General features: G+C 47.2%; 1 protein-coding gene across 1 annotated transcript; it reads right to left on the bottom strand.

Moving 5' to 3' along the window:
- Nucleotides 1-1,061: 1,061 nt before the first annotated feature.
- On the bottom strand, nt 1,062-27,613 carry LOC148140811 (cytochrome P450 2K1-like). Its single transcript, XM_087978923.1, has 9 exons — nt 27,422-27,613; nt 24,223-24,385; nt 21,955-22,104; nt 13,186-13,346; nt 11,977-12,150; nt 10,475-10,616; nt 7,204-7,388; nt 4,325-4,466; nt 1,062-1,638 (listed from the first exon to the last, which is right to left on the bottom strand). Exons 1-9 carry the CDS (start codon nt 27,611-27,613, stop codon nt 1,460-1,462), a joined length of 1,488 nt encoding a protein of 495 aa, XP_087835049.1. The 3' UTR covers nt 1,062-1,459.

Here is a 27,613-nt window from a genome sequence, read left to right on the forward strand (position 1 = left end):
TTTGGATAGTGGGAAGAAACCCACACAGACACGGGGAGACTGTGCAAATTCCACACAGACAATCGCCCAAGGCTGGGATCGAACCCGGGTCCCTGGCGCTGTGAGGCAGCAGTGCTGACCACAGGACCATCGTGCTGCAGACTCAGGGGTGCGTCTGCCCCAGGCTGGGACTGGCTCATATACAAAACAAGTAGTGGCTCTATTTTGGTGTCCAATAAGAAACAATTTTCCTTTCCAGCTGTGACTCCTCAATTATTACAGAGAGCAAAATGGGCTGTCGCAGATGAACAATTCACTTCAGTATAGGAGTTGGAGGTCATGCTGTGGTTGTACAGGACCTTGGTTAGGACCCTTTTGGAATACTGTGTTCAGTTCTGGTCTCCCTGCTATAGGAAGGATGTTGTGAAACTTGAAAGGGTTCAGAAAAGATTTACAAGGATGCTGCCAGGATTGGAGGATTTGAGCTACAGGGAGAGGCTGAACAGGCTGGGGCTGGTTTTACTGGAGTGTCGGAGGCTGAGGGGTGACCTTCTAGGGGTTTACAAAAACCATGAAGGATATGGAGAGGGTGAACAGCCAATGTCATTTCCTCAAGGTAGGGAGTCTAAAACGCGAGGGGTTTAGGTTTACTGTCAGAGGGGTAAGATTTAAAAGGGACTTGAGGGACAACTTTTTCACATAGAGACTGTGGAGTGTATGGAATGAGCTGCCAGAGGAAGTGGTGGAGGTTGGAACAATTACAACATTTAAAAGGCATCTGGATGGGTGTATGAATAGGAAGGGTTTGGAGGGATATGGACCAAGTGTGGGCAAAAGGTATTAGATTAGGTTGGGATATCTGGTCAGCATGGACAAGGTGGACTGAAGGGCCTGTTTCTGTGCTGTACATCTCTATAACTGTATGACTCTAATAGCGAACATGGTTAAACCATTCAGTTATTCATTTAATCTGACAGTTTTTACACAATTAGGTTTGTATGGAACTAGACCGACCAGTCTGACTAGGCTGTGTGAAACCTCCCAAACAAACAATTCAGAGAGAAATGCGAATTATTGCAAGATTCGGGAACATGGTTTAATCATTCAGTCATTGCAATGCATCAGTACAAATACCTCAATGAATGTAATGCTCCAAAAAGCAAGGATTCACCTCAAAATGAATCAGTCAGACAGGTTTGGAATGGGGTCTGAGTTAATTTGCAAAGAGCATTCAAACCCTCAATGAAATGTCTGCCTCCTTTTGTAATGGGAGAACATTCTCAGCCGATTCCCTGGAAACATTATCGTTACAGAAGTGAAGGTGGGACGATATAGATTTGTACGGAGAGTAAATGATTGTGTGCCACGTCACATAGAGACAGGGTAATCCGGTTCTGGTGCTGCCTCACACTTTGTGCTGCAGCTCCCACCTTTATAAACCCAGCAGTGAAAGACCGACTGGGCCTGTCGCTGGGTCCCATCAGCGAGACACAGCACAAACCCGGTGGGGTTTCGGGTTGGACACTAAGCCGATTCTCGGGCTGGTGTCCAGGTCTGTCACGCCTGGTGGGGCCTGGAAGTGGAACTTCTGCAGCAGGGTGGTGAAGAACAGGAAAAGCTCCACTTTAGCCAGTGCCTCACCAGCGCACACCCTCCGACCTGAAAAAGAACAGGGGAAGGTCAGTACCTCACCCAACACACACACACACACACACACACAGACACACACACACACACACACACATATACACACACACAGACACACACACACATATACACACACACACATACACACACACACATACACACACACTCGCACACACACACTCGCACACACAAACAGGCAGACACACACACATATACACACACATATACACACACATAAACACACACACATACAGACACATACACACACACTCGCACACACAGACACACACACACATACATGTACACACACATATACACACAACACAGACACACACATATACACACACACATACACAGACACACACACATACACACACAGACACACACAAACACGCATAGACACAGACACACACCAACACACACTCAGATCCACACTGACCCCCCCACACACTCCCACCCACTCACACACACAGACACAGACACACACACACACACACACACACACAGTCTGTTCAGAGACCACCATCTTCCAAACCCCCATCGCTGAAACCATCCCAATGGTCACCAACTGCAAGCAATCTCATTCCCACAGTGTGTCTCTCTATCCCCGTACAGACAGAACTCGAACAGCTGGGAGTACATTCGGCCCTTCATGCTCTTTGCTCATTCAATAAGAACCTGGCTGATATGCTCCCTCCACCCCACCTTCCCAAACCTTCTCCATTCCTATCCATTTAGTTCGGATCCAATAGCCTGGTCCTGAATCTACTCAATGACTGAACATCCACAGACCCTCAGGGCAGGGAATTCCAAAGACACACCCCACTTTGAGTGAGAGAACATTGTCCTCTCCCCATCCGAAATGGACACTCCTTCACTGTGAGGCTGTCCATTGAACAGAAATGATGGAGTTTAATTCAGATAAATGCGAGGTGCTGCATTTTGGGAATGCAAATCTTAGCAGGACTTATACACTTAATAATAAGGTCGTAGGGAATGTTGCTGAACAAAGAGACCTTGGAGTGCAGGTTCATAACTCCTTGAAAGTGGAGTCGCAGGTACATAGGATAGTGAAGAAGGCGTTTGTTATGCTTTCCTTTCTTGGTCAGAGTATTGAGTACAGGAGTCGGGAGGTCATGTTGGTGCTGTACAGGACTTGGTGAGGCCACTGTTGGAATATTGCGTGCAATTCTGGTCTCCTTCCTATCAGAAAGATGTTGTGGAACTTGAAAGGGCTCAGAAAAGATTTACAAGGATGTTGCCAGGGTTGGAGGATTTGAGCTATAGGGAGAGGCTGAACAGGCTGGGGCTGTTTTCCCTGGAGCGTTGGAGGCTGAGCGGGGACCTTATAGAGGTTTACAAATTTATGAGGGGCATGGATAGGGTAAATAGGCAAAGTCTTTTCCATGGGGTCAGGGAGTTCAGAACTAGAGGGCATAGGTTTAGGGTGAGAGGGGAAAGATATAAAAGGGACCTAAGGGGCAACCTTTTCACCCAGAGGGTGGTGAGTGTATAGAATGAGCTGCCAGATGATGTGGTGGAGGCTGGTACAATTGCAACATTTAAGAAGCATTTGGATGGGTATATGAATAGGAAGGGATTGGAGGGATATGGGCCGGGTGCTGGCAGGTGGGACGAGATTGGATTGGGATACCTGGTCGGCATGGACGGGTTGGACCGAAGGGTCTGTTTCCATGCTGTACATCTCTATGACTCTATGACACATCCCCTCTCCAGGCCTGAAGAATTATCCTTATTTCAATGTCTTTAAGGAATAGAGCACCAAGACCCTGTTCCAGGAGTCAGCTCAGTGACTCTCTCTAAGGTAACTTTACCCTTCCTTGGGTGGAGAGACCAAAACTGTGACTGAGTGTGGTCCCACCAAACCCCTATGGGATCGCAGGACCTGTGCCACCTCCTGAGCTGAATTAGTTGACATTACTGGTCATAGCCTTCGTATTTAACTTCCCTTTTCCTTATTCACTCATGGAACATAAAATATTCCCATTTCTGAAGTGAGGCAACTGACTGTGGAGAGCCAGCTCTGATTTGAACTGGGAGCAAGCTCCAAAATTTCACAATGGGTTGAGCTCCCCCATTTGGCTCTTACTTCATCCACGGTATGTGGGTGTCACTGGCTGGGCCCAGCACTTATTGCCCATTCCCGATTTGTCCCGTTGGGAAGGTGGTGGTGAGCTGGCTTCTTGAAACACTACAGTCCCTCCGAGCCACTCACCATCCTGACCTTAAGACCACGAGAAATAAGAACTGGAGCATACCATTCGGCCCCTCGAGACTGTTCTGCCATTCAATAGGATTATGGCTCATCCCACATTCTTCACATCCACTGCCCTGCCTTTTCCATCTCCCCATTCCTTCAGTGTCGCTGGCTCAGAATCGTGGAGTTCCCTCCCTAACAGCATTGGTCCAGCGCATGGACTGCAGTGGGTCAAGACACCAGCTCACCACCACCTTCTCAAGGGGCAACTTGGGCAGGGGCAATAAATCCTGGGCCCAGCCAGTGACACCCACATACCGTGGATGAAGTAAGAGCCAAATGGGGGAGCTCAACTCATTGTGAAATTTTGGAGCTTGCTCCCAGTTCAAATCAGAGCTGGCTCTCCACAGTCAGTTGCCTCACTTCAGAAATGAGAATATTTTAGTCACGGAACACATGGCCCCTTTTACAACTGGTTACCTGCAGAGAAAGGCATGAAGGCGTCTCTCTTCACAAAATTCCCATCAGCATCCAGGAAGTGAGCCGGGTTAAACTGGTGGGGCTTTTCCCATTGGGTTTTATCGTACAGCACCGAGGTCAATAAAAGAATAACGGACGTTCCCTGAAAAACACGGAAAGTCGTTCTGAATGTGTTACTGTGCCTGTGTTTAATGGAGAGTGAGTCATGCAGGATGTGGAAAACCCAGTTTTCTCCCTGATCCTGTTAGTTTCATGAGATACCTCAGGTTATAACCGACTCCACCTTATTGTCAAATGTAGCGGCTCTTCCCCACGATTAAAGAAACTCAGTTCCTAAAATCCAAATTGCTGTTTGGCCTGCAGTGGGACATAATTACCTGCAGTGGAGGCTGGGTAGATTAGTGCACAGGGCCCTGCTGTTTGCTGACAGAAGGAACACGTACATAGATTGTGCCTGTTCAACTCAATAAAACAGGTGACTGCCTTTATCCAGTTCACTCTTCAGGGCAATCATAGTCAACCTGCCCAGTTTAAAACTTAAACAGAGCTTGGCAGTTAAGCACCAGTCATCATTAACTGGTGCATTTGCTTTGACCTCTGCTAATCAGAGTCTACTGGCCAACCAATCAGCACTCTCCTCTCATTCATTAACAATAATGTTACCTGCCCCTCTTCCGTAGTTACGTTAGGGCCCGGGTGTCCTTGGAGAAGGAGCACGCGGTGTCCACCAACACCCTGGAGTTGTTCAGGGAGAGGTGGGCGCCACAGGGAGTGGAGGGCATTATTTCTCCTTCCAACTCTATTTTGATTTAGTCCCTACCTTCCCCTTCACTGTTTGATCACACAGCACTGCCCTTTGATGTGAAGGGCAGTACTTGTCACTGGCCACTCGGGTGTTTTCCTATCTTCCTGGTGGTGGAAATTGAATAAAGATCCATGCGCTTTGTGTCTTTCAATGTGTCTCACACCTGCACACACACACCATGGGTGCTGGGGAAAAAATAAGCACCACCGCGGTTAGGCGGTAGTGTGGGGGTTAACAAAAGACAAAAAAATAAAAAAAAATAAACGAGAGTGTCGTCCCTACCCTCCCCTTCACTGTTTTGATCACACAGCACTGCCCTTTGATGTGAAGGGCAGTACTTGTCACTGGCCACTCTATCCCCTTCCCCGACAGAAAAAGGAAAGAAAAGAAAAAAAACAATAATATTACCCTTTTCATTGATGAGTGCAAAGTGTTTGTAACAGGATTGAGAGTCAGATGGCACATTTTAACCACATTTTAAAAAGTGCATGTGTGAGGTGCGATTTGACGCATTTTAAAAAACACAAATGTGAGGTGAGATTTAAAATCAAACCTCTTCCCACAGTTAGTGACTGGGTTTGGAATGAAGTATGGTCAAGACAGGGTCACATGAGGCATTCAGGAGAGCACTTGATGATTATTTCAATAGGACCAATGGCTTATGGGGGAAAGGCAGACGTTTGGTTCTGTCAAAATGCTAAAGAGAGCTAGTACAGATAAGATGGGAGAAATGGCCTCATTTTTCACTGTTGAGGTTGTGTGATGGGAACCTTCAATGTGACTTTTTTATTAGCAATTCTCAACATTGAAATTTCCCCTTTTAATTTGTTTCCCTTCTAACTCAGTTCCTGTATTTATTCAGAAAGTACCATAATATTATTACCATGGTGATAATGTTCCAAGTAGAACCCTTCTTCAGGACTCGGGTGGGGGGTGAGGGGAGCTGCAGATAAAGGTGGGGGGGGATGTCGGGGAGGATTTTGGGTAGGAAGTGGGCCGGGTGGCAGGGAGCAGTGGAAGAGAGGGGGATGGTCTGGGAAGGGAGGTTGTTTGAAATTGGAGAGTTCAATGTTGAGGCGGAGGATAATGGACATGTCGGAGAGGGTATGGGAAGGGGAATTGAAATAGGCAGTGGTTGGGAGGTCAGGTTGGCCAACTCTAACTAGACCCAACCCCAAGAACATCTCCCCCTCCCCGCCCCTCTCTGCCCTCAGGAAAAAAACGCTCCCTTCAACAGTCCTTGGTTTGTGCCACTCTCCCACCAACATCTCCCCATCACCCCACATCCAACCCATGGTACCTCCCCTGCAGCCGGAAAAGGTGCAAAACCTGCTGGTACACCACTTTCCTCACCTCCCTCCAGGGCCCCAAACAGTCCTTCCAGGTCAGACAGGGGTTCACCTGCCTCACTTCCAACCTAGTTTACTGTATCAGGTGCTCCCGATGTAGTCTTCTCTACACTGGGGAGGCAAAATGTAAACTTAAGGAACTGTTCACTGAACCTCTCAGCCGGGCCCACAGGGGCCGACCTGACCTCCCAGTCACTGTCCATTTTAATAACCCTTCCCACTCCCTCTCCAATATGATCATCCTCAACCTTTACCATTGCCAGACCACAAGTTGGAGGAACAACACCTCATCTTCTGCCTGGGCAGCCTACGGCCAGGAGGACTCATCGTTGAGGTCTCCAATTTCAATCCCTCTCCATCCCCTGACTCCCTTCCCAGCCCCTCCCCCTCCCTTCCATTCCTAGGATTGACCCTTCCTTCCGGCTACCAACTGGATACATTCCTCCCATCGACCAACCAGATCGTGCCCTCTCCCTGTGTTCACCTATTCCTACCTCACCACTCTGACCCCCTCCCCCACCCCACCCCCTCACCCCCACCCCCAGTGCTGAAGAAGGGTTACACCCGAAACGCCCACTTCCCCACCTCCTGGTGCTGCCTGACTTGCTGTGTCCTTCCAGCCTCCTGTTTGTTTATTTTGGTTTCCAGTCTCTGCAGTTTCTTTTGTCTCGAACAATGCTCCAAGTGGCACAAATTGTGAAAAGTAAGCCTTGTATCTCTGATACCTTTGGAAGGAAATACCCTCTGAAATGTGTGTCCTCGGTTGTCGAATGAGCAAGGTTCGGGACAATGTTGGCAAACCTCTGGATTTCGTGAATCACAGCCTCAGTGTAGGGCATGTGTCTCTGGTCTTCTGTCCTCGGGAATCGACCAGCTCCTATCACCCGATCAATTTCATCTTGAACTTTCCCTGAAACAGACAAAAAGGTAAAGATCTTTGGATGGAGGGTAACAGTTTACAGCAGACTGAACTGAAGTGGAGAACTTTGTGTTGTTGAGTGACACGGAACGGGCTCGATCAGTTCCATTGCCAGTACATTCCCCTCTCAATACTTTACTTCATCAACTCTGACAGGCATAAACATCAAACTGCCCCAAACACACAGCTGATGTGATACCACCCACTGTGTGCTAACCTCCAAGGTAAATTTTTATTGTTCACTACTGAGGACAATTTGACAATCTATTTAAAATAATTCCATGCCACTATTCATATTTATTACCCTTGAGAAGGTACCGATTGAAAGTGCTGATTTGTCGAGTGTCATAATTTCCACAAACAAAGTGCTGGGCAGGAAACTCGGCAGGGGCAGGATGATCCCAGGAGGGACATTTTAGGGCCACCCCCAGAGTATTCCCCGCTCAACCTAGATCGAAAGTATAACAAATCAATCCAAGTGGCCCATCCCCTCTGCAGTGACCTGTTTATTGGGATAACTGTTCACCTCAACCTACATAAAGGAGGAGAAAGTGAGGTCTGCAGATGCTGGAGATCAGTGATGGAAATGTGTTGCTGGAAAAGCGCAGCAGGTCAGGCAGCATCTAGGGAACAGGAGAATCGACGTTTCATTCCTGAAGAAGGGCTAATGCCCGAAACGTCGATTCTCCTGTTCCCTAGATGCTGCCTGACCTGCTGCGCTTTTCCAGCAACACATTTCCATCTCAACCTACATAAAGCCTTCTTGTCTTCAGTCCAATTGGGAATCAGACAGTGAGGTAATTATTTACCCAAGTGAATCAGACTGACAGAGGATCTGCCAATTCTGTTGGATTCCCGATGTCCCTGAGGGAGGCTTTGTCTCTCTGTCAGAGAGCGAGAGAGGTCTTGGATACAACTTGTTCGAGGCTTATCAATGCTCTGTCTCCACATTCCATGCTGTTGGTTCCCCTTGACCACAACGATCCACAAGATTGGAGTGTTCACTGTGCAGCTACTGGGGTGTTCACCTGGGCTTAAACTCAGGAAAATTGTGATAAATTGGATAATTCTCTGAACATCGATCCAGGTATGGAGCTCAGTGCTGGACTGCAAGGCTCCACCTAGTGGGATTAGTGTGTAGATGCAGGACTATGACTGTGCCACACTGTCAACAGGTTATAGCTCTGCTCTCTTTCAAACCTGCACTCCCAGGTCTAGCATTTTCTCTAGTGTTTAATAAAGTTTTTGTGCTCCAATTCCAGGGCAGAAATCAAATACAGAATTTAAAATGTGGATTGATGAGATGTGTCAATATTGATTTTGTGTCTTTATGAACGTCACCCTGGGTATCATCCCGGAACCTGCAATGAAAGTTGTCTCCTCTGTGCCCAGAGGTGTCACCTTGGGCTCAAGCTCAGGAAGACTCCACTTGCTGGCTCACTAATGATCAGCTCGTTCTAATCCCAACCATTGGAGGGGTTTCTGATTGAGATGGCCAATATAGTGCTGAACCCAGAGCTGTTTCAGTATTGCTCTTGGTGGTCACTTGGTTCCTGGCTGACAATGTCTTGTCTTATTCTCAATCAGATTCTTACAGGGGTCAGTATTTTACCCTGAGGGGAGGGTGGGTTTGAGCGCCAGATGTAGATATGAAATGCCACGTGCCAAGACACTCATGACAGGAACTAACCTCCCTCAGGGAACATAAAGGACTGACTAAAACAAAACAAAGGAGAGTAGAGCCCAGGAACACGCCCTTCAGCCCAACAAGACTGTGCTGACACGTGATGCCTTTCTAACTAAAACCCTTTTGCCTCTACGTGGTCAGTATCCCTCTATTCCCTGCCTGTTCCTCAATTGTCAAGATGTCTCTTAAACGTTACTATTGTCTCCACCTCCACCACCTCCTCCAGGCACTTACCACCCTCTGGGTAAAAAAAATTTGGCTCTCATATTTTTGTTAAACTTACCCCCTTTTACCTTAAATTGATGTCACCCAGGAACTGTCATTAAGGACTCCATCTATCCATGCCTCTCATAATTTGTAAACATCTATCAGGTCACCCCTCATCCTTTGAAATTATAGTGAAAACAACTGAGTTTTTCCACTGTCTCCTCATGGCTAATGCCCTCTACACCAGGCAACATCCTTATCAACCATTTCTGAACCCTCTCCAAAGCCTTCACATCCTTCTGGTAGTGTGGCGACCAGAACTGTACACAATATTTCAAATGTGGCCTCACTAAAGTACCACACCACTGCCACATGACTTGCTAATTATTCATCCTCTATCCCTGACCAGTGAAGGCAAGCATGCCCAGATGTCTTCTTGACCTCCTTATCAACTTGTGTTGTCACTTTCAGGGAACTGTGGCCCTGCACACCAAATGCCTCGGTATGTTGGTGCTACGAAGGTTTCTGCCATTTACTGTGTGCAGTACTTCCCTCCTGCATTCAATCTCCCGAAATGCATCACCTTCCATTTGTCCGGATTAAACTCCATTTGCCATTTCTCCACCCAACTCTCCAACCAATCTCTATCCTGCTGTATCCTCTGACAATCCTCCTTACCATCCACAGCACCCCTGAACTGTGTGTCATCCACAAACGCATCAATCAGACCATGTCTGCATTCCCCTCCCAAACATCTATCCACATTACAAGCAACAAGATACAATTATACAAGCAACAATATTATATTAGATTCAGATGCCAATTTAGGCACAACCAACAAACTAACACGGGCGGCACGATGGCACAGTGGTTAGCACTGCTGCCTCACAGCGCCAGAGACCCGGGTTCAATTCCCGCCTCAGGCGACTGACTGTGTGGAGTTTGCACGTTCTCCCCGTGTCTGCGTGGGTTTCCTCCGGGTGCTCCGGTTTCCTCCCACCATCCAAAGATGTGCAGGTCAGGTGAATTGGCCATACTAAATTGCCTGTAGTGTTAGGTAAGGGGTAAATGTAGAGGTATGGGTGGGTTTTGCTTCGGCGGGTCGGTGTGGACTTGTTGGGCCGAAGGGCCTGTTTCCACACTGTAATCTAATCTAACAAACACAGAGTGAAGGATTCCTTACTCTGGATTTCTGGGTAGTTTACCATCAGAAGAAGTCCCCAGCAGAGGGTAGTGGAGGTGGTTTCTGTGCCAGCAGCAAACAGGTCAGTGATTGTAACCACGATATCCTTTTTCTTACTCTCTAAATCTTCACCTCCCAGCTCCTTCAAGACAAAATGAAACAAAGGAGAGTGTGTCGCCTCCTTCAGGAAAATATTCAGCTCCATAAATGTCTGGACAGGGGTATGTGTGCCCGAGGATAGTGATCCTTCCAGCCTCTGGTCATGAATGTCACGATGACAATGACAGACTTGGCAGATGGAATACAATGCAGGGAAATGGGAAGTGGAGGGAGGAGAAATACACTCACTCATGGTCAGGCTTTGGGGAGGCAATAGACTTCACCAATTTGAAGGTGGAGGGACAGGTCGGGAAGTCCTTTAAAGCAACTTTACAGCTTTTGTTGGACTGAGTACGTACATTAGGAAGTTAACCCACACCATTCTGTTTTATTTACAAATATATATAAAAATCTGGTAAGGCCTCAGCTGGAATATTGCATCCAGTTCTGGTGTCACACTTTCAGGAAAATGTCAATGCTGGGGCGTGAGTGCAGGGCAGATTTACTGAAGGGGAGAAGATCAAGGGGAGATTCGATAGAACCGTTGGAAATCATGAATGGGTTTGACTGGATAAGTAAGGAGAGATGATTGCAGGAGCAGGGTGGGTCAGGGACAAGTCCAGTAGGAGGGGGCAACAAGGAGCACTCTACTGTAATGCGATGCTGAGTGACTGGAATTCCTGACACAGACACAAAGCTACATTCACACAAGAGTCGGGGATAAACTTGAAGGGAAATAAGTGACAAGGCAGTGGAGAAAGAATAGGGGAGTGGGATAGCTCTACCAGGGAGCAGCTATCGATATGATGGGCCGAGCGACCTTCCCCTCTGCTGTATCACCCTCCAATTCTCTGAAGGAAAGTTGCCTCTCCTGTCTGAGTTCACCATTAGGTTTCAATTCACTCTGGCAGCTAAGCAGAGATGAAGGGGCAGGACTTAATGAATGTGGGGTTTAAATTCATTAAAGAGATTGATTTCCTCGTCAAAATGAGAATAGTGTGGCTCCAAAGCACTGAACAACAGATCTAGGTGTGAGTTCAAGGGCAGTGTTCGGGGAAAATAATGTGTAAAATTAGGAAAGACCTCTCCTCAGTTATATTACTCATGAGACTTTCCGTGTTGACTTTTGCAAGATTGAATCTCACACACCATCAATGCTATATTCTGGACACATTGAGCATCCATGTGATGTCATGAGCACTACGATGAGATAAATAATCAGATACAGTGAGCGCTTGAAGCTACACATTCGTAGTTGTATCCAGAAACGAGGGGCAGCACTGAGCGACATTTTAACAGATGTTTGACACAGAATCTTCCTCCATCAAAACCCACAAAGTCCTGGTGTGGAGTCTGAAATCTGGGGAGATTCCCCTTAGTGCTGAAGAGGTGTGTCACTGTACCTGCTGATGCCTCAGAATTAAGGCCTCGCTGAGTGTCTGGATGCTGTTCTCGCTCAACGTCTCTTTAGCAGCTTTGAAGAAACCTTCAAAGATTTCATGCATCTTCACTTGATTTTGAATAATCTTCCTGCGGCTCGGAATCAGAAATCCCAGAGATGGGAAAGAGTTGAACAGCTGGATTGGAACAAGAACATAAGGATCAGGCCTTTGGAGGATCCAGTGATCGCTCGTCCACGGTCAGTGCAGCAACTACTTATATTCAGTGATGCTTCATGGGAGATAGGAGATTGTCATGGCAACACCGCACTTCCTCTCCTCTCCTCAGTGCCCCCACCCCAACCCATAAACCCTCCAAATTTACAGCTTTAGTTTGAATGCTTTAGCTCTCATCCAGAATGGGTGACCTATCAGCTATCATCTGTTACACATGGATTCCAAAACTCAGATACAGGTCAGACCAAGTAAGGACAGCAGATTTCCTCCAAATTAGTGGACCAGCTGGGCTTTTCTTGCCAATTATATTCATCATTATACTCTTAAATCCAGATTTGTATTGTTAAAGCGAATTGAAATTCCGCCATCCACCACAGCAGGATTTGAACCCGGCTCCCCCAGGTTGATGTCACTTGCATCATTTTCCTTCATGTGGGAAGCTGAGGGAATCACATCTCTTGAAAGCATTACCCCACCTCCCCCCCCCCCCACACCCCAACCCCACCCACTCCCTCTCCATATCAAGAGTCTGGGAGAATGATTCCACTTCGGGGAATCTTTCTGTGATTCTATAAAATGCCTCATTTCATTCTAAATGAGTTGAGAAAACTCATTACGGTGACAACACGTTCAGTGCCAGGCCAGGTTAATTTTGTCAGTGCTGAAGGAGGGCCATTGGACTTGAAACTTTCTCTCCACAGAGGCTACCAGACCTCCTGGGTCTTTCCAGCAACTTCCCAACCATTTTCTGATTGCCAGCACCCCCATTGTTCTTTGCTTTATTTTAAAATAGTTTTCCACGTTTATTTTCTCACTTAAACGTTTTCCAATTTAGCCCACGTAAGCCTGTCTCACATATCAGCATTTATGGCTGAGACACAATGTTAACAAGAGTCTTCAACCTGTAACAAGTCAGATGTGGAAACCGTCTCACACACCAAATTGCAAATGACCTCAACACTCAGCCTGAGTACAATACCACAGAACGACAATTACATGTATTGGAGCTGTTCCCAACAGTCTCGTGTTCTCATTAACCATGTTTGTTAGATAGATAAATACTTCATTGTTATAATCAAAACGGTCTCCAAATATGATGGAACAGACGATATTGCTCACAGCCAAATACATAATCTGTGCAGTTTCAAAAGGCTGACCTGTGAATAAACACAGAATTCCATTACAAAAAGGCCTCTAAACAGTAATAATACTTCAATCATTGTCCTCTTTTACAAAGCACAAGTTACTCATGTAAAACAAAGAACCGCGGAGGCTGCAAATCTGAAGCGACAACAGAAATTGCTGGAGAAACTCAGCACATCTGGCAGTATTCCTGGAGAGAAAGCAGAGTTAGTGTTTTAACAAACAACAGTACATTACTGGAACAGGCCCTTTGGCCCATCGAGCCTGTACTGATGCATGAAACCTTTCTGAACTGAAACCCTTCTGCCTCCACACACTCCATATCCCTCTATTCCCTGCTTCTTCAGGAATCTGTCCAGTTCCCTATTCAATGTTCCTGTTCTAAAGACGGGGACTCAAAAGGTTAGACCTGCTGAGTTTTGTCAGAAATGGGAAGAATTGGGATTAATCAGGAAGCAGGAAGTCAAAATTACAACAAAGTGCACATAGAAGTGCACAGTGTGGAAACAGACCCTTCCCTCCAGCTCTCCCATGCTGAACAGATATCTGAAATTAATCTAATCCCATTTGCCAGCACTTGGCCCATATCCCTCTAAACCCTTCCTATTCATGTACCCATCCAGATACCTTTTAAATGTTGTAATTGTACCAGGCTCTGCCACTTCCTCTGGCAGCACATTTCCACACACGCACCACCCTCTGTGTGAAGACGCTGCCCCTTAGGTGCCTATTAAATATTTCCCCTCTCACCCTAAACCTGTGCCCTTTAGCTCTGGACTCCTCCACCCCAGGGAAAAGACCTGGTATATTCAACCTATCAGTGCCCCTCATGATTTTATCGTCCTCTGTAAGGTCATCCCTCAGCCTCCACACTCCAGGGAAAACAGCCCCAGCCTATTCAGCCTCTCCCTATAGTTCAAACTCTCCAAACCTGGCAAATTCCTTTTCCATCTTTTCTGCACTATTTCAAATTTCACAGCATCCTTCCTGTGAGAGGGAGGCCAGAACTACACATAGTATTATAAAAGTGACCTAACCAATGTCCTGTACAGCCGCAACATGACCTCCCTACTCTTATACTCAATGTACCAATAAAGGCAAGCAGACCAACTACCTTCTTCACTATCCTGTCAAGAAACTATGAAAATGCACTCCAGTGTTCAGCAATACTCCCCAGGACCTTTCCATTCAGTGTATAAGTCTGCTCTGATTTGCTATTCCAAGCTGCAACACCTCCAATTTATCGAAATTAAACTCCATCTGCCACTCACTGATCCATCAGCCCATCTGATCATGATCCCATTGTACTCTGAGATAACCTCCTTCACTGTCCATTATACCTCCAATTTTGGTGTCATCTGCAAATGTAGTAACAATAATTCCTATGTTCACATCCAAATCATTTATATAAATGACAAAAAGCAGTGAACGCAGGCACTGATCCTTGTGGCAGACCATTGGTCACAGGCCTCCAGTGAAAAGGAACCCTCCACCACCACCCTCCATCTTCTATCTTTGAGCCAGCTCTGTATCCAAGTGGCTAGCTCTTTCTGTATTCCATGTCATCTAACCTTGCTAACCAGTCTACCGTGCAGAACCTTGTTGAATGCCTTACTGAAGTCCATACAGATCACATGCACCACTCTGCCCTCATGAATCCTCAGTTACATCATCAGTAACTTGGAAACTCTCCCTAATCTCCGACATCCAACAGGAAGAGCACATCACCCGAATAAAGGCCATCTTCACACCATAATAATCTACAGACACAGAAAATAGCTCAGTCTTGCTGCTCTAAAAGGATAACTTAGTACCTATATTTTATATCTTTAAAGTATATTAAAGAGAGAGATCTCAATAAAAATATATAATCAAAAAATAATTGTACTCACAATTGTAGATTTACCAAAAAACACAATAAGGTTACACTTTAAAACTAGTCACTTCGCTGCTCCCCTGTTGTGAGATCCCCACATGGTTTCTCAAAGGTCAACTGTGAATTTCACTGTTTGTTCATTTTTGTCAGAATGAACTCCAATGTCCAGACACATTGGTTACTAAACAGCAAAATCAGGCAGCTCTGCAGGGTCATTGCTGGGTCAAACATCTGTGCAGGGTCACTGCTGGGCCACACAGCTATGCAGGTTCACTGCTGGGTCAAACATCTTGCAGGGTCACTGCTGGGACACACAGCTGTGCAGGGTCACTGCTGGGACACACAGCTGTGCAGGGTCACTGCTGGGTCACACAGCTGTGCAGGGTCATTGCTGGGTCACACACCTGTGCAGGGTCATTGCTGGGTCAAACATCTGTGCAGGGTCACTGCTGGGTCACACAGCTGTGCAGGGTCACTGCTGGGCCACACAGCTGTGCAGGGTCACTGCTGGGTCACACAGCTGTGCATGGTCACTGCTGGGTCACACAGCTGCGCAGGGTCACTGCTGGGTCACACAGCTGTGCAGGGTCACTGCTGGGTCACACAGCTATGCATGGTCACTGCTGGGTCACCAGCTGTGCAGGGTCATTACTGGGTCACACAGCTGAGCAGAGTCACTGCTGGGTCACACAGCTGTGCAGGGCCACTGCTGGGCCACACTGCTGTGCATGATCACTGCTGTACAGGGTCACTGCTGGGTCACACTGCTGTGCAAGGTCACCGCTGGGTCACACAGCTGTGCAAGGTCACCGCTGGGTCACACAGCTGTGCAGGGTTACTTCTGGGTCACACAGCTGTGCAGGATCACTAATGTGTCACACAGCTGTTCAGGGTCACTGCTGGACCACACAGCTGTGCAGGGTCACTGCTGGATCACACAGCTGTGCAGAGTCACTGCTGGAGTTACACAGCTGTACAGGGTCACTGCCGGGTCACACAGCTGTGCAGGGTCACTGCTGGGCCACACAGCTGTGCAGGGTCACTGCTGGGTCACACAGCTGTGCAGGGTTACTTCTGGGTCACACACCTGTATAGGATCACTGATGTGTCACACAGCTATTCAGGGTCACCGCTGAGTCACACAGCTGTGCAGGGTTACTTCTGGGTCACACAGCTGTGCAGGATCACTGATGTGTCACACAGCTGTTCAGGGTCACTGCTGGGCCACACAGCTGTGCAGGGTCACTGCTGGGCCACACAGCTGTGCAGAGTCACTGCTGGGATTACACAGCTGTACAGGGTTACTGCCGGGTCACACAGCTGTGCAGGGTCACTGCTGGGCCACACAGCTGTGCAGGGTCACTGCTGGGTCACACAGCTGTGCAGGGTCACTGCTGGGTCACACAGCTGTGCAGGGTCACTGCTGGGCCACACAGCTGTGCAGGGTCATTGCTGGGTCACACAGCTGTGCATGGTCACTGCTGGGCCACACAGCTCTGCAGGGTCACTGCTGCCTCACACAGCTGTGCAGGGTCGCTGCTGCCTCACACAGCTGTACAGGGTCACTGCCGGGTCACACAGCTGTACAGGGTCACTGATGTCTCACACAGCTGTGCATGGTAACTGCTGGGTCACACAGCTGTGCAGTCACTGCTGGGTCACACAGCTGTGCAGAGTCACTGCTGTCTCACACAGCTGTACAGGATCACTGTTGGGTTACACAGCTGTACAGGGTCACTGTTGGGTTACACAGCTGTGCAGGGTCACTGCTGGGTCACACAGCTGTGCAGGGTCACTTCTGGGTCACACAGCTGTGCATGATCACTGCTGCATTACACAGCTGTGCGGGGTCACTGCTGGGTGACACAACTATGCAGGGTCACTGCTGGGTCACACAGCTGTACAGGGTCACTGCTGGTTCACACACCTGTCCAGGGTCACTGCTGTGTCACACAGCTGTTCAGGGTCTCTGCTGGGCCACACAGCTGTACAGGGTCACTGCTGGGTCACACAGCTGAAAAGTGTCACTGCTGGGTCACACAGCTGTACAGGGTCACTGCTGGGTCACACTGCTGTGCAGGATCAATGCTGGGTCACACAGATGTGCAGGGTCACTGCTGGGTCACACAGCTGTACAGTGTCACTGCTGGGTCACACAGCTGTACAGGGTCACTGCTGGGTCACACTGCTGTGCAGAGTCAATGCTGGGTCACACATCTGTACAGGGTCACTGCTGGGTCACACAGCTGTACAGTGTCACTGCTGGGTCACACAGCTGTGCAGGGTCACTGCTGGGTCACACAGCTGTACAGGGTCACTGCTGGGTCACACAACTTTGCAGGTTTATGTCTCCATTTCTAACCTCCCATGTGGTCTCTGTTTTGTCTCACTTCATTCTCTTTTTTTTGAACACTGTTGTTTTGATTTTTTCCCAAAGTAAACAAAGCAACAGCTTATAAAACAATAATTACTGCTTCAAAAATACCAGGAAATCATCTCCAACCTGAAATACCTCCAATATGGAGCAGCTGTTACAGCCAATATTTTTTCCCGTCCTCCACCTCAGGTTACACAGGATCCTCCAGTTTAAAAAATGACTTGGCAGCGGTGGGATTCAAACCTACATCTCCTAAGGGAGTGGAGTGTGGGAGGAAGAAAAAGATTCTGCCAAATTTAGGAGCAGGGCAGTTTCATTGTCAGTGAAAGTAATGATTTATGGTAAATTGGTGAATTGAGGGTTGGGGGTCGGTTTCACTCAGTTGGCTGGACTATGATGCAGGAGAACACCACCTATTTGTGACACCTCCGATACTGAAGCAGTCCATGTTCGCAGGCAAAAAGATCTGGACAATATCCAGGATTGAGCTGACAAGTGACAAGTAACATTCATGCCACATGGATGCCAGACTAATACCGTCACCAATAAGAGATAATCTAATTTTTATCCCTTAACAATCAAGATCATTACCATTACTGAATCTTGTTTTAGGATTAGTGGTGCTGGAAGAGTACAGCAGTTCAGGCAGCATCCGAGGAGCAGCAAAATCGACGTTTCGGGCAAAAGCCCTTCATCAGGAATAAAGACAGAGAGCCTGAAGCATGGAGAGATAAGCTAGAGGAGGGTGGAGGTGGGGAGAAAGTAGCATAGAGTACAATGGGTGAGTGGGGGAAGGGATGAAAGTGATAGGTCAGGGAGGAGGGTGGAGTGAATAGGTGGAAAAGAAGATAGGCAGTAGGACAAGTCATGGGGACAGTGCTGAGCTGGAAGTTTGGAACTTGGGTGAGGTGGGGGAAGGTGAAATGAGGAAACTGTTGAAGTCCACATTGATGCCCTGGGGTTGAAGTGTTCCGAGGCGGAAGATGAGGCGTTCTTCCTCCTGGTGTCTGGTGGTGAGGGAACGGCAGTGAAGGAGGCCCAGGACCTCCATGTCCTCGGCAGAGTGGGAGGGGGAGTTGAAATGTTGGGCCACAGGGCGGTGTGGTTGATTGGTGCGGGTGTCCTGGATGTTCCCTAAAGCGGTCTGCTAAGAGGCGCCCAGTCTCCTCAATATAGAGGAGACTGCATCGGGAGCAACGGATGCAATAAATGATATTAGTGGATGTGCAGGTAAAACTTTGATGGATGTGGAAAGCTCCTTTAGGGCCTTGAATGGAGGTGAGCGAGGAGGTGTGGGTGCAGGTTTTGCAGTTTCTGCGGTGACAGGGAAAGGTGCCAGGATGGGAGGGTGGGTTATTTGGGGGGCATGGACCTGACCAGGTAGTCACAGAGGGAACAGTCTTTGCGGAAGGTGAAAGGGGTGGGGAGGGAAATATATCCCTGGTGGTGGGGTCTTTTTGGAGGTGGCGGAAATATCATCAGATGATGTGGTTTATGCAAAGGTTGGTAAGGTGGAAAGTGAGCACCAGAGGTGTTCCGTCCTTGTTACGCTTGGAGGGGTGGGGTCTGAGGGCGGAGGTGTGGGATGTGAATGAGATGCATTGGAGGGCATCTTCAACCACGTGGGAAGGGAAATTGCGGTCTCTAAAGAAGGAGGCCATCTGGTGTGTTCTGTGGTGGAACTGGTCCTCCTGGGAGCAGATATGGTGGAGGCGGAGGATTTGGGAATACGGGATGGCATTTTTACAAGAGGTAGGGTGGGAAAAGGTGTAATCCAGGTAGCTGTGAGAGTCAGTGGGTTTGTAAAAAATGTCAGTGTCATGTTGGTCATCATTAATGGAGATGGAGAGGTCCAGGAAGGGGAGGGAAGTGTCAGAGATGGTCCAGGTAAATTTAAGGTCAGGGTGGAATGTGTTGGTGAAGTTGATGAATTGTTCAACCTCTTTGCGGGAGCATGAGGTGGCGCCAATGCAGTCATCAATGTAGTGGGGAGTGGTGCTGGTGTAATTACGGAAGATCGACTGTTCTATGTAGCCAACAAAGAGACAGGCATAACTGGGGTCCATATGTGTGCCCATGGCTACCCCTTTGGTCTAGAGAAAGTGGGACAATTCGAAGGAGAAACTGTTAAGGGTGAGGACCAGTTCGGCCAAACGAATGAGAGTGTCGGTGGAAGGGTACTGTTGGGGACGTTGGGAGAGGAAAAAACGGAGGGCTTGGAGGCCCTGGTCATGGCGGATGGAGGTGTAGAGGGATTGGATATCCATGGTGAAGATGAGGCATTGAGGGCCAGGGAAACGGAAGTCTTGGAGGAGGTGGAGGGCGTGGGTGGTGTCTCGAACATATGTAGGGAGTTCCTGGAGTTTTTACCATTACTGAATCCCCTACTTTCATTGAGGTTACCATTGACCAGAAACTCAACTGGACTGGTCACATTAACAGAGTAGCTTCAAGAGCATGCCAGTGGCTAGGAATACTGCAGAGAGGAACTCAATTCCTGATCCCCCAAAGCATGTCCACCATCTACAAGGCACAAATTAGGAGTGTGATGGAAATTCCCCACTTGCCTGGACGTGTGCATTTCCAACAAAACTCAAGAAGCCAGATGCCATCCAGGACAAAGCAGCCCATTTGACTGGCATCACATCCATAACGAACCATTCCTCCACTACCGATGCTCTGTCGTAACTAATATCGTGGAATCCCTACAGTGTGGAAACACTGGCCCAACAAGTCCACACTGACCCTCTGAAGACTATCCCACCCAGACCGATTTCCCTACACTATAACTCTACATTTACCTTGACTAATCCACCTAACCTACACATCCCTGAACACTGTGGGCAATTTAGCTTGGCCAATTCATCTAACCTACACAACTTTGGACTGTGGGAGGAAACTGGACTATGGTGTGGAAACCCACACAGACACTGGGAGAGAGTGAAAACTACACAGACAGTCAACAGAGGCTGGAATCAAACCCAGGTCAATGGTGTTGTGAGGCTGCAGTGCTAACAACAGAGCCACCGTACCGCCCTTCAACCAAGCTATAAGATGCACTCCAAAAATTCACAAAAGATCCTTTGAAGCACCTTCCAAACCCATGACCACTTCCATCTCGAAGGACAAGGGCAGCAGATACGTGGGAACATCACCACCTGCAAATTCCCCTCCAAGCCACTCACCATCCTCACTTGGAAATGTATGGCTATTTTGCATAACTGAATCAAAATCCTGGAATTCCCTCCATCAGGACATTATGGGTCAACCTACAGCATGTGAACTGGAATTGTTCAAGTAGACAGCTCACCGTCTCCTTCTCAGGAGGCAACTAGACACGGGCAAAAATGTTGCTGGCAGTCAGCAGTGCCAATTCCATGCGTAAAATTTTGAAAACATAGCATGGTGTCAATTCTCACACTGGCAGTGGTTGCTATAAAGGTCCCACCTTTTCAACCTCACCCCTTACCTGAGGCATGTTTAAGGTTAAACTCAGCACCAGTCATGTCTACTCAGTGAGAGAGAGGGACGGCGGTGACTTTACCTGTCAATTATATCACACCAGGTCAAGGAGGAACAAACAGATCTTCGGGGTGAAATGGACCATTGGTTTGAACAAACAAATGTCTAAATTGACCCAAGAGTTGGGAAGAGCATGGGAAAGACTGTTAATACCCCATCGCACCTAACCTTTAGCAACCACCGTTCACACTGAAGGAATGGAAGTAATTCAGTAAGCTTTGTGCAGGAGCAGACAACCAGACACAGACCATGTTGTGTCCGTGCTTACACACCAGAGTCTGGACTCAAATTACCTTCAAACCCCCTTGCCACTGCACCAGTGTCACACCCTGTTGTGTCCTGTGGGAATCGGTGTGCACGGACCAGCCCACATTTTAAAATAAGAAATCCCACAATGGTGCTTTCCACTCATCTCCAAGTTGTATTGGGACCTGGAACCTGAGGGCCCCCATTGGGCCACCCCTACAGTGACTGACCTGGGAGCCTCACCACCGCCGTAGCTCAGCAAGTCTAGGTACCTCGCCACCCACATCTCTGCTGTATACGTGAGAGCCTGTCACCAACACGTGGAGGCGATGGTCAAAGGACTCGTGTGGCGAACTCTTCAAGCAGACCTGCCCCACAAGTGGCAGAGTCTCTGCTGATCAGGCAGGACTGAGTTAAACTGAGGGGAAGCATAGACCTGAATCCTCACAGCAGCAGCAGCATTGGTATGTGGATGCTGCCCTGTAACATCTTGATCTAAAGTTGGTGTTGGCATCTTTTATTCAAGTGAAAATCTTTTCTGTCGATGTCAATTTCGAGGGAACCATGAATTCCAGCATGTTATGACCCACCAAGCACTCACCCTTGTGACTCTCAAACACATTGACAAGAAAGCTGGCCTCTTCATTGATCCTGTCTTCAATGGATTTCTTGCCCATGCCAAAGCCTCGGAGAGCTGAGATCACAAACTTTCGGTTCTCCCGCCACAACTTCCCGTCGCTGAATATCACGCCTGAAAGTGACACACGAAAAGCTGATCAAATATTGTACACGGGTTCTGCTGTGAGTGCTGCCAAACCCCAGGTTTCTAACACCCTTTCCTTTCCTGAGAATTACACCATTCTACAAAAACCAAGACGAATACCATTGTATCCATGAGTGCTCTTTGGAGGCGTCAGCCCATTGGTCTCCCTTCACAAGATTCCTCTTCATGTTGTCATTCTCAATTCCCCTTTGGATGTTCCTGTTGACCCTGCTTCCAGAACCATCCCAGGTACTGCATTCCAGATGACAATGAGAGCCGTAAAACCAAATCTCATCTTCCCTCTGATTGGTTTTTGTCAGCAAGCGGCCTCTTTTGGTGTCGTCTGTCCAATTCTGGTCTCCCTCTGCAGGGAGGATATTATTAAGCTGGATGGGGTTAAGAAGAGATTCACCAGGATGTTCCCGGGATTAGAGAGTATGAGGTATGGGGAGAGGCTGCAACTTTTTTCACTGGAGTGTGGGAGGTTGAGGGGTGACCTTGTAGAAGTTTATAAAATCATGAGGGACATGGATAAGGTGAATGACAGGTGTCTTTTCCCCCCAGGTGGAGGATTTCAAGGCGAGGGGCATATTCTTTCAGTGTGAGGAGAAAGGTTTAAACAAGAGATGGCAGCCATTGTTTTATACAGAGTGTGGTTTGTGTGTGGAATGAACTTCCAGTGGAAGTGGTAGAAGTGGATATAATTATAACATTAAAAAGGCATTTGGATAAGTACATGAATAAGAAATGTTTGGAGGAATGTGGACGAAGTGCAGCCAGGTGGGATTAGTTTAGTTTGGAATTATGTTCAGCATGGATCGGTTAGACCGAAGGGTCTGTTTCAGTGCTTTATGACTCTATGATACTATAATAACCCTCCCAATTTCAGTGTTTGTCAGTTCATATTTAAGATTGTCCCACAGTAAAATTATTTGTTGATTTAATATTGACCGTCTAAAATATATCACGTGAAGATTAATGTTCTGATGCTTGAGCAACATTTATGGAGTTAGACAAATTATTGACGCAGGGGATTGTACCAGGTATTTGATGATTAACACCATCTTGAGAAATGTGATGAAAAATGCAGTACCTTGAGACAGCAAGGTATTGGCAAGAAGTTAATTGGCAGCAAATAAAAAGTAGGAAGGTAACAGGGTCTGACTGCCAACCCAACAGCTTAACCAAGGGAGGGATGTGAGGTCTGTTAGCAGTTCGGGATCTGATCCCTGCCATTTAATATGACAGCAGGAAGCTCGAGTGTATTGGGGTTTTGAATGAGATGTCGAAGTTGCACAATGTATTTATGTGGATGTGTAAATGTAATGACTTTAATTGATAGTAGCCCTCCTCTCATGCAGCACAAATTTTGGTTGACATTACTTTGGCATTTTCTAGCAAAATGCAAGGTAACAGATTGATAGAATGTGTATTTCTTCAGCAAAAATAAAGGAAGTTTTATTGAAATTTAACAACATGCTAGTTTGGCTTGAAGTGGAACATTGTATTAAATTCTGAGCGCCACATTGTTGGGAAATGCTTGAGTGAGGGTCGCCATCAGATGAATGAATGATGATCACTTGTCAAAGGTGGTCACCTTGGAGAAGAGAAGGTTGTGTGAGCTTTTGGATGGAGATATCTAAGATCATAAGGGATCTAGTCAGAGTAGGTGAACACTGCATGTTTCCCATTGGCTGGAGGACTGAGAATCAGATGGCACAGAGCTCATAGCATTGGCAAAAGAAACAAAGAGGGTTTGTGAAAGACACATTGAATGGTGATGATCAGAAGTGCCTGATCAATGGAAATTCAATGGAAGTTTTCAAAAGAGAATTGCATAAGTGCCTGACGAGGGAAAGCTTTTCAGCGGTGGAGGAAAGGGTAGGGGAGCAGGACCAGTTCAGTTGTAATCGCTGATAAACATTGGCCTAACCCAGGATTATTGGGAATGAAAAGCTTGGGTATTGATAATTGAGGGAAATAGTGGCTAAAATGCTACAGTTCAATATCATAACATTTTGTGTCACTTTGACCACCATGATCAGGTGAGTTGATTGAAGATGGAAATGATCAAAGAGTAACATAGAGATGAAAGAGGGAAATTACCACTTCGGAATGAAACTGCGTCATATATCGGTAAGTTTGGCCTCCCACTGAATTGATCAGCGTGATTCACAAGAGCGTCTTTCACTGCATCATAACCAGTCAACACCACTGCCTTCAGCGGGCCGAGCTCCACTGAAAATACACTGCCATATTTCTCTGCAAGCTAACAAAGAGAGATTTATTTCATTAAGGTTTTATTTCGAATCAGCTGTAGCACAAGTCAGGGGCGAAAAATGAAGGAAAGAATTTTAATCCCCAATTCTTAAGAATTTGATGCCCATCTGTATTTTCCCTCTAGAAGGTGTTGGTGAGCTGCCTTCCTGACCCACTGCAGTGCAGGTGGGTAAACCTTCAATGGTGTTGGGAAAGGAATTCCAGAATGTTGAACATAGAAACAGAAGGAGGCCATTCAGCCCCTCAAGCTCCCTCCACAACTCAATTACATCATGAATGATCTTTGGCCGAACTCCATGTTCCTGCCCTTGGCCCATATCCCCTCATGGTTTTGCTTCATAAAAATGTATCTACCTCAAGTTTAAAACTAATAACTGATCCCACACCCACTGCCATTTGTGGAAGAGTGTTCTACCACCCTTTCTCATATCTCCCTCCCGAACGGTCTGGCCCAGACTTTGTCCTTTCGTTCGAGACTCTCCAAACAGTGGAAATAGTTTATCTCTATCCACCCTTTTCATGTTAACAATCTCGAAGATTTTGATCAGATCACCCCTTATCCTTCTAAATTTAAGAGAAAGCAGGCCTTATTTGGATCATCTCTCCTCATAACCTAACCCCTGAAGGACATGTATTATTCCTGTAAACCTTCGCTGTGTTCCCTCCAAGGCCATTCCACCCTTCCTGAGGTGTGGAGCCCAGACCTGCTCACAGTGCTCCACGTGGGCTCTGACCAGGGTCCTGTCTAACTGCAGCATAATTTATTCATCCTTTTGTATTCCAGGTATGAAGGCCAACATTCAACCAACTTTCTTGATTATATTCTGAACCTACTTACAATATTTCAATGATCTGTGCACCCAAACTCTCAAGTCACTTTGCACACCCACTGTTGAGCCAGTGACACTGAAGGAACAGCAATACTTTCTCCTTGTAGATTCAGCACTAACTTACTTCCATGTTGTCATGGTCCCATGTGGCTGGCTATCTGCATCAGCGACTCACCAATATCATTGACCACACTCTGTGCATTCACGGGTAGGCCCAGTGATTGTTTTTTGGACCTTACTGCTGTTTCTCTTACTCAGAATGTACCTTTTTCATTCTCTTGCTAGCTGCCTCTTCCAATTCCTGGCTTTTCCTCTCTAGTGTTATCTCCTCATTCCCATTCCCCCGAAAAATTAATTTGAACCCTTCTCAACAGCATTAACATACTATCCCATCAGGATGCTTGTCGAGCCTCTATTCAGGCGTAAATCATCCAGCTTGGACAAATCTCATTCTGCTCCAGAATTGTTACTAACCTCCGAGGAGTCTAAAGCTCACCCTCCTGTGATATATCCCCTGGCATAATGGTCTCCTTCCTATCTGAAGAATGTTTTGAAACTTGAAAGGATTCAGAAAGATTTACAATGACGTTGCCAGGGTTGGAGGATTTGAGCTACAGGGAGAGGTTGAACAGGCTGTGGCTGTTTTCCCTGTAGCTTCAGAGGCTGAGGGGGTGACCTTGTAGAGGTTTATAAAATCATGAGGGGCATGGATCAGGTAAATAGACAAGATCTTTTCCCTGCAGTTGGGGAGTCCAGAATAAGTAGGGATAGGTTGAGGGTGAGAGGGGAAAGATATGAAAGAGACCTAAGGGACAACTTTTTCAAACAGAGGATGGTACATGTGTGGAATGGGCTGCCAGAGGAAGTGGTGGAGGCTGGTACAATTACAGCATTTAAAAGGATCTGGATGGGTATATGAATAGGAAGAGTTTAGAGGGATATGGGCTGGGTGGTGGCAGGTGGGACTAGATTGGGTTGGGATATCTGGTTGGCATGAATGAGTTGGACAGATGGGTCTGTTTCCATGCTGTACATCTCTATGATTCTGTAACTGTACGACTCTATGTGTCTATCTGCTTATCCCACTGAATGTTTCCTGACCGGTGTGTAGCACTATAAGTTATCCTGAGATTGCTGCCTTTGACGTTCTGCTGGCTATTTCCATTCCCAGCTCCTTCAAGTCGAACTGCAGGGCCCCATCCCTCTTTCTATTGATGTGCATAGCCACTAGCTGTTCACCCTCTGAGTGTTCTGCAGGCATTCAGTGACGTTCATGAACCAGGAACCGGAGAGACATCACACTGCCCTGGATTCCCAGCTGGGGCCGCAGAAACACCTGCCTTTTCTCCCAAGTCCCAAATTCCTTAGAGCTGTTGCTTTCCCAATCCTCCCCTTGCAAACCTACTCCACCCCATACCCAACCTTGGGCGCCCTGTGGTGGTATGGACCCATTGACTTCAAATTGCGTTGGGAAGCGGTGACTTTAATCAGCTTTCATTTTGTTCACGATTATTGGACTGAATTTTAAGATTTTTTTTCTGTTCCCCCAGCACCACGTATTTGATGGACACTTGGCTCTGGGATATACCTCAAAGGAACTCACTCTCACAAATCAGTCCCTTCCCTTTGCGTTGACCTCACTTTGGTTTTTTGATCAGGACATGAATTCCAGTGTTTTCCTGATCTTTCACAATGTCAATATCTCTGGTTCTAATGGCATAAAAAAAAAGCCCAGAGATTTTCAATTCTCCCAGATCTTCTTCCATGATTTTATATCTATCCGCTCTATATTTTAAATATGTGATTGTAAGGATCTGGGAGAAAGTGAGGGCTGCAGATGCTGGAGACCAGCAGGTCAGGCAGCATCTGAGGAGCAGGAGAGTCAATGTTTCGGGCTTCGTCAGGAATGGCACATATTAATTTTGCACGTTAATTAAATTGAACATTTCCCAGATTGTCCACTGTGCCAGACTCTCTGAGCTTCCATAACTTTGCAATTGGTTTGTTTTTTTCTGTTTAGAGTAAAAGTCCGATCAGAGATCAGAGATCAGAGACTCTCAGAACACAGCCCCCAGGACTAACAGATTCCTCGATCAGGGATTAGGGATCTGCTTCAGTTTGTGGCTCTCTCGGTCTCTGTGAGCTCACACCGCCCCATCCCTCGGACAGTCCCCCAGTGAAGGATTCTCACTTACCCCCATGAGAGACCAGTCCAGCTTCTTGAGGTCCAGTTGGTGCAGGTTTCCGATCAGAGGAAGCAGGGTCGGTCCAGGAGGGAAATTCCTGGGAACTCTCCACCGAATAACAGACACAGCCAGGAAGAGAAAGAAGGCCAGCAGCGATAGGGCCAAGGTGTAGTCTGTGGGGAAGAGCTTGAGGAGAGCCAT

The sequence above is a fragment of the Chiloscyllium plagiosum genome, unplaced genomic scaffold (genome assembly GCF_037043375.1).
Source record: "Chiloscyllium plagiosum isolate Xiang-an unplaced genomic scaffold, Cpla_swu_hap1 HiC_scaffold_35, whole genome shotgun sequence".
Taxonomy (NCBI): domain Eukaryota; kingdom Metazoa; phylum Chordata; class Chondrichthyes; order Orectolobiformes; family Hemiscylliidae; genus Chiloscyllium; species Chiloscyllium plagiosum.

What these genes read in the sequence shown, in the direction of transcription:
- LOC148140811 (XM_087978923.1), bottom strand. Translation starts at nt 27,613, where the DNA reads ATGGCTCTCCTCAAGCTCTTCCCCACAGACTACACCTTGGCCCTATCG. An exon ending in CGCAGTTTCATTCCGAAGTG is followed by an intron (nt 22,105 to 24,222) that starts GTAATTTCCCTC and finishes TGTCACTTTCAG; the next exon opens with GCGTGATATTCAGCGACGGG. An exon ending in GAGGGTATTTCCTTCCAAAG is followed by an intron (nt 4,467 to 7,203) that starts GTATCAGAGATA and finishes CGTGTTTTTCAG; the next exon opens with GGAACGTCCGTTATTCTTTT.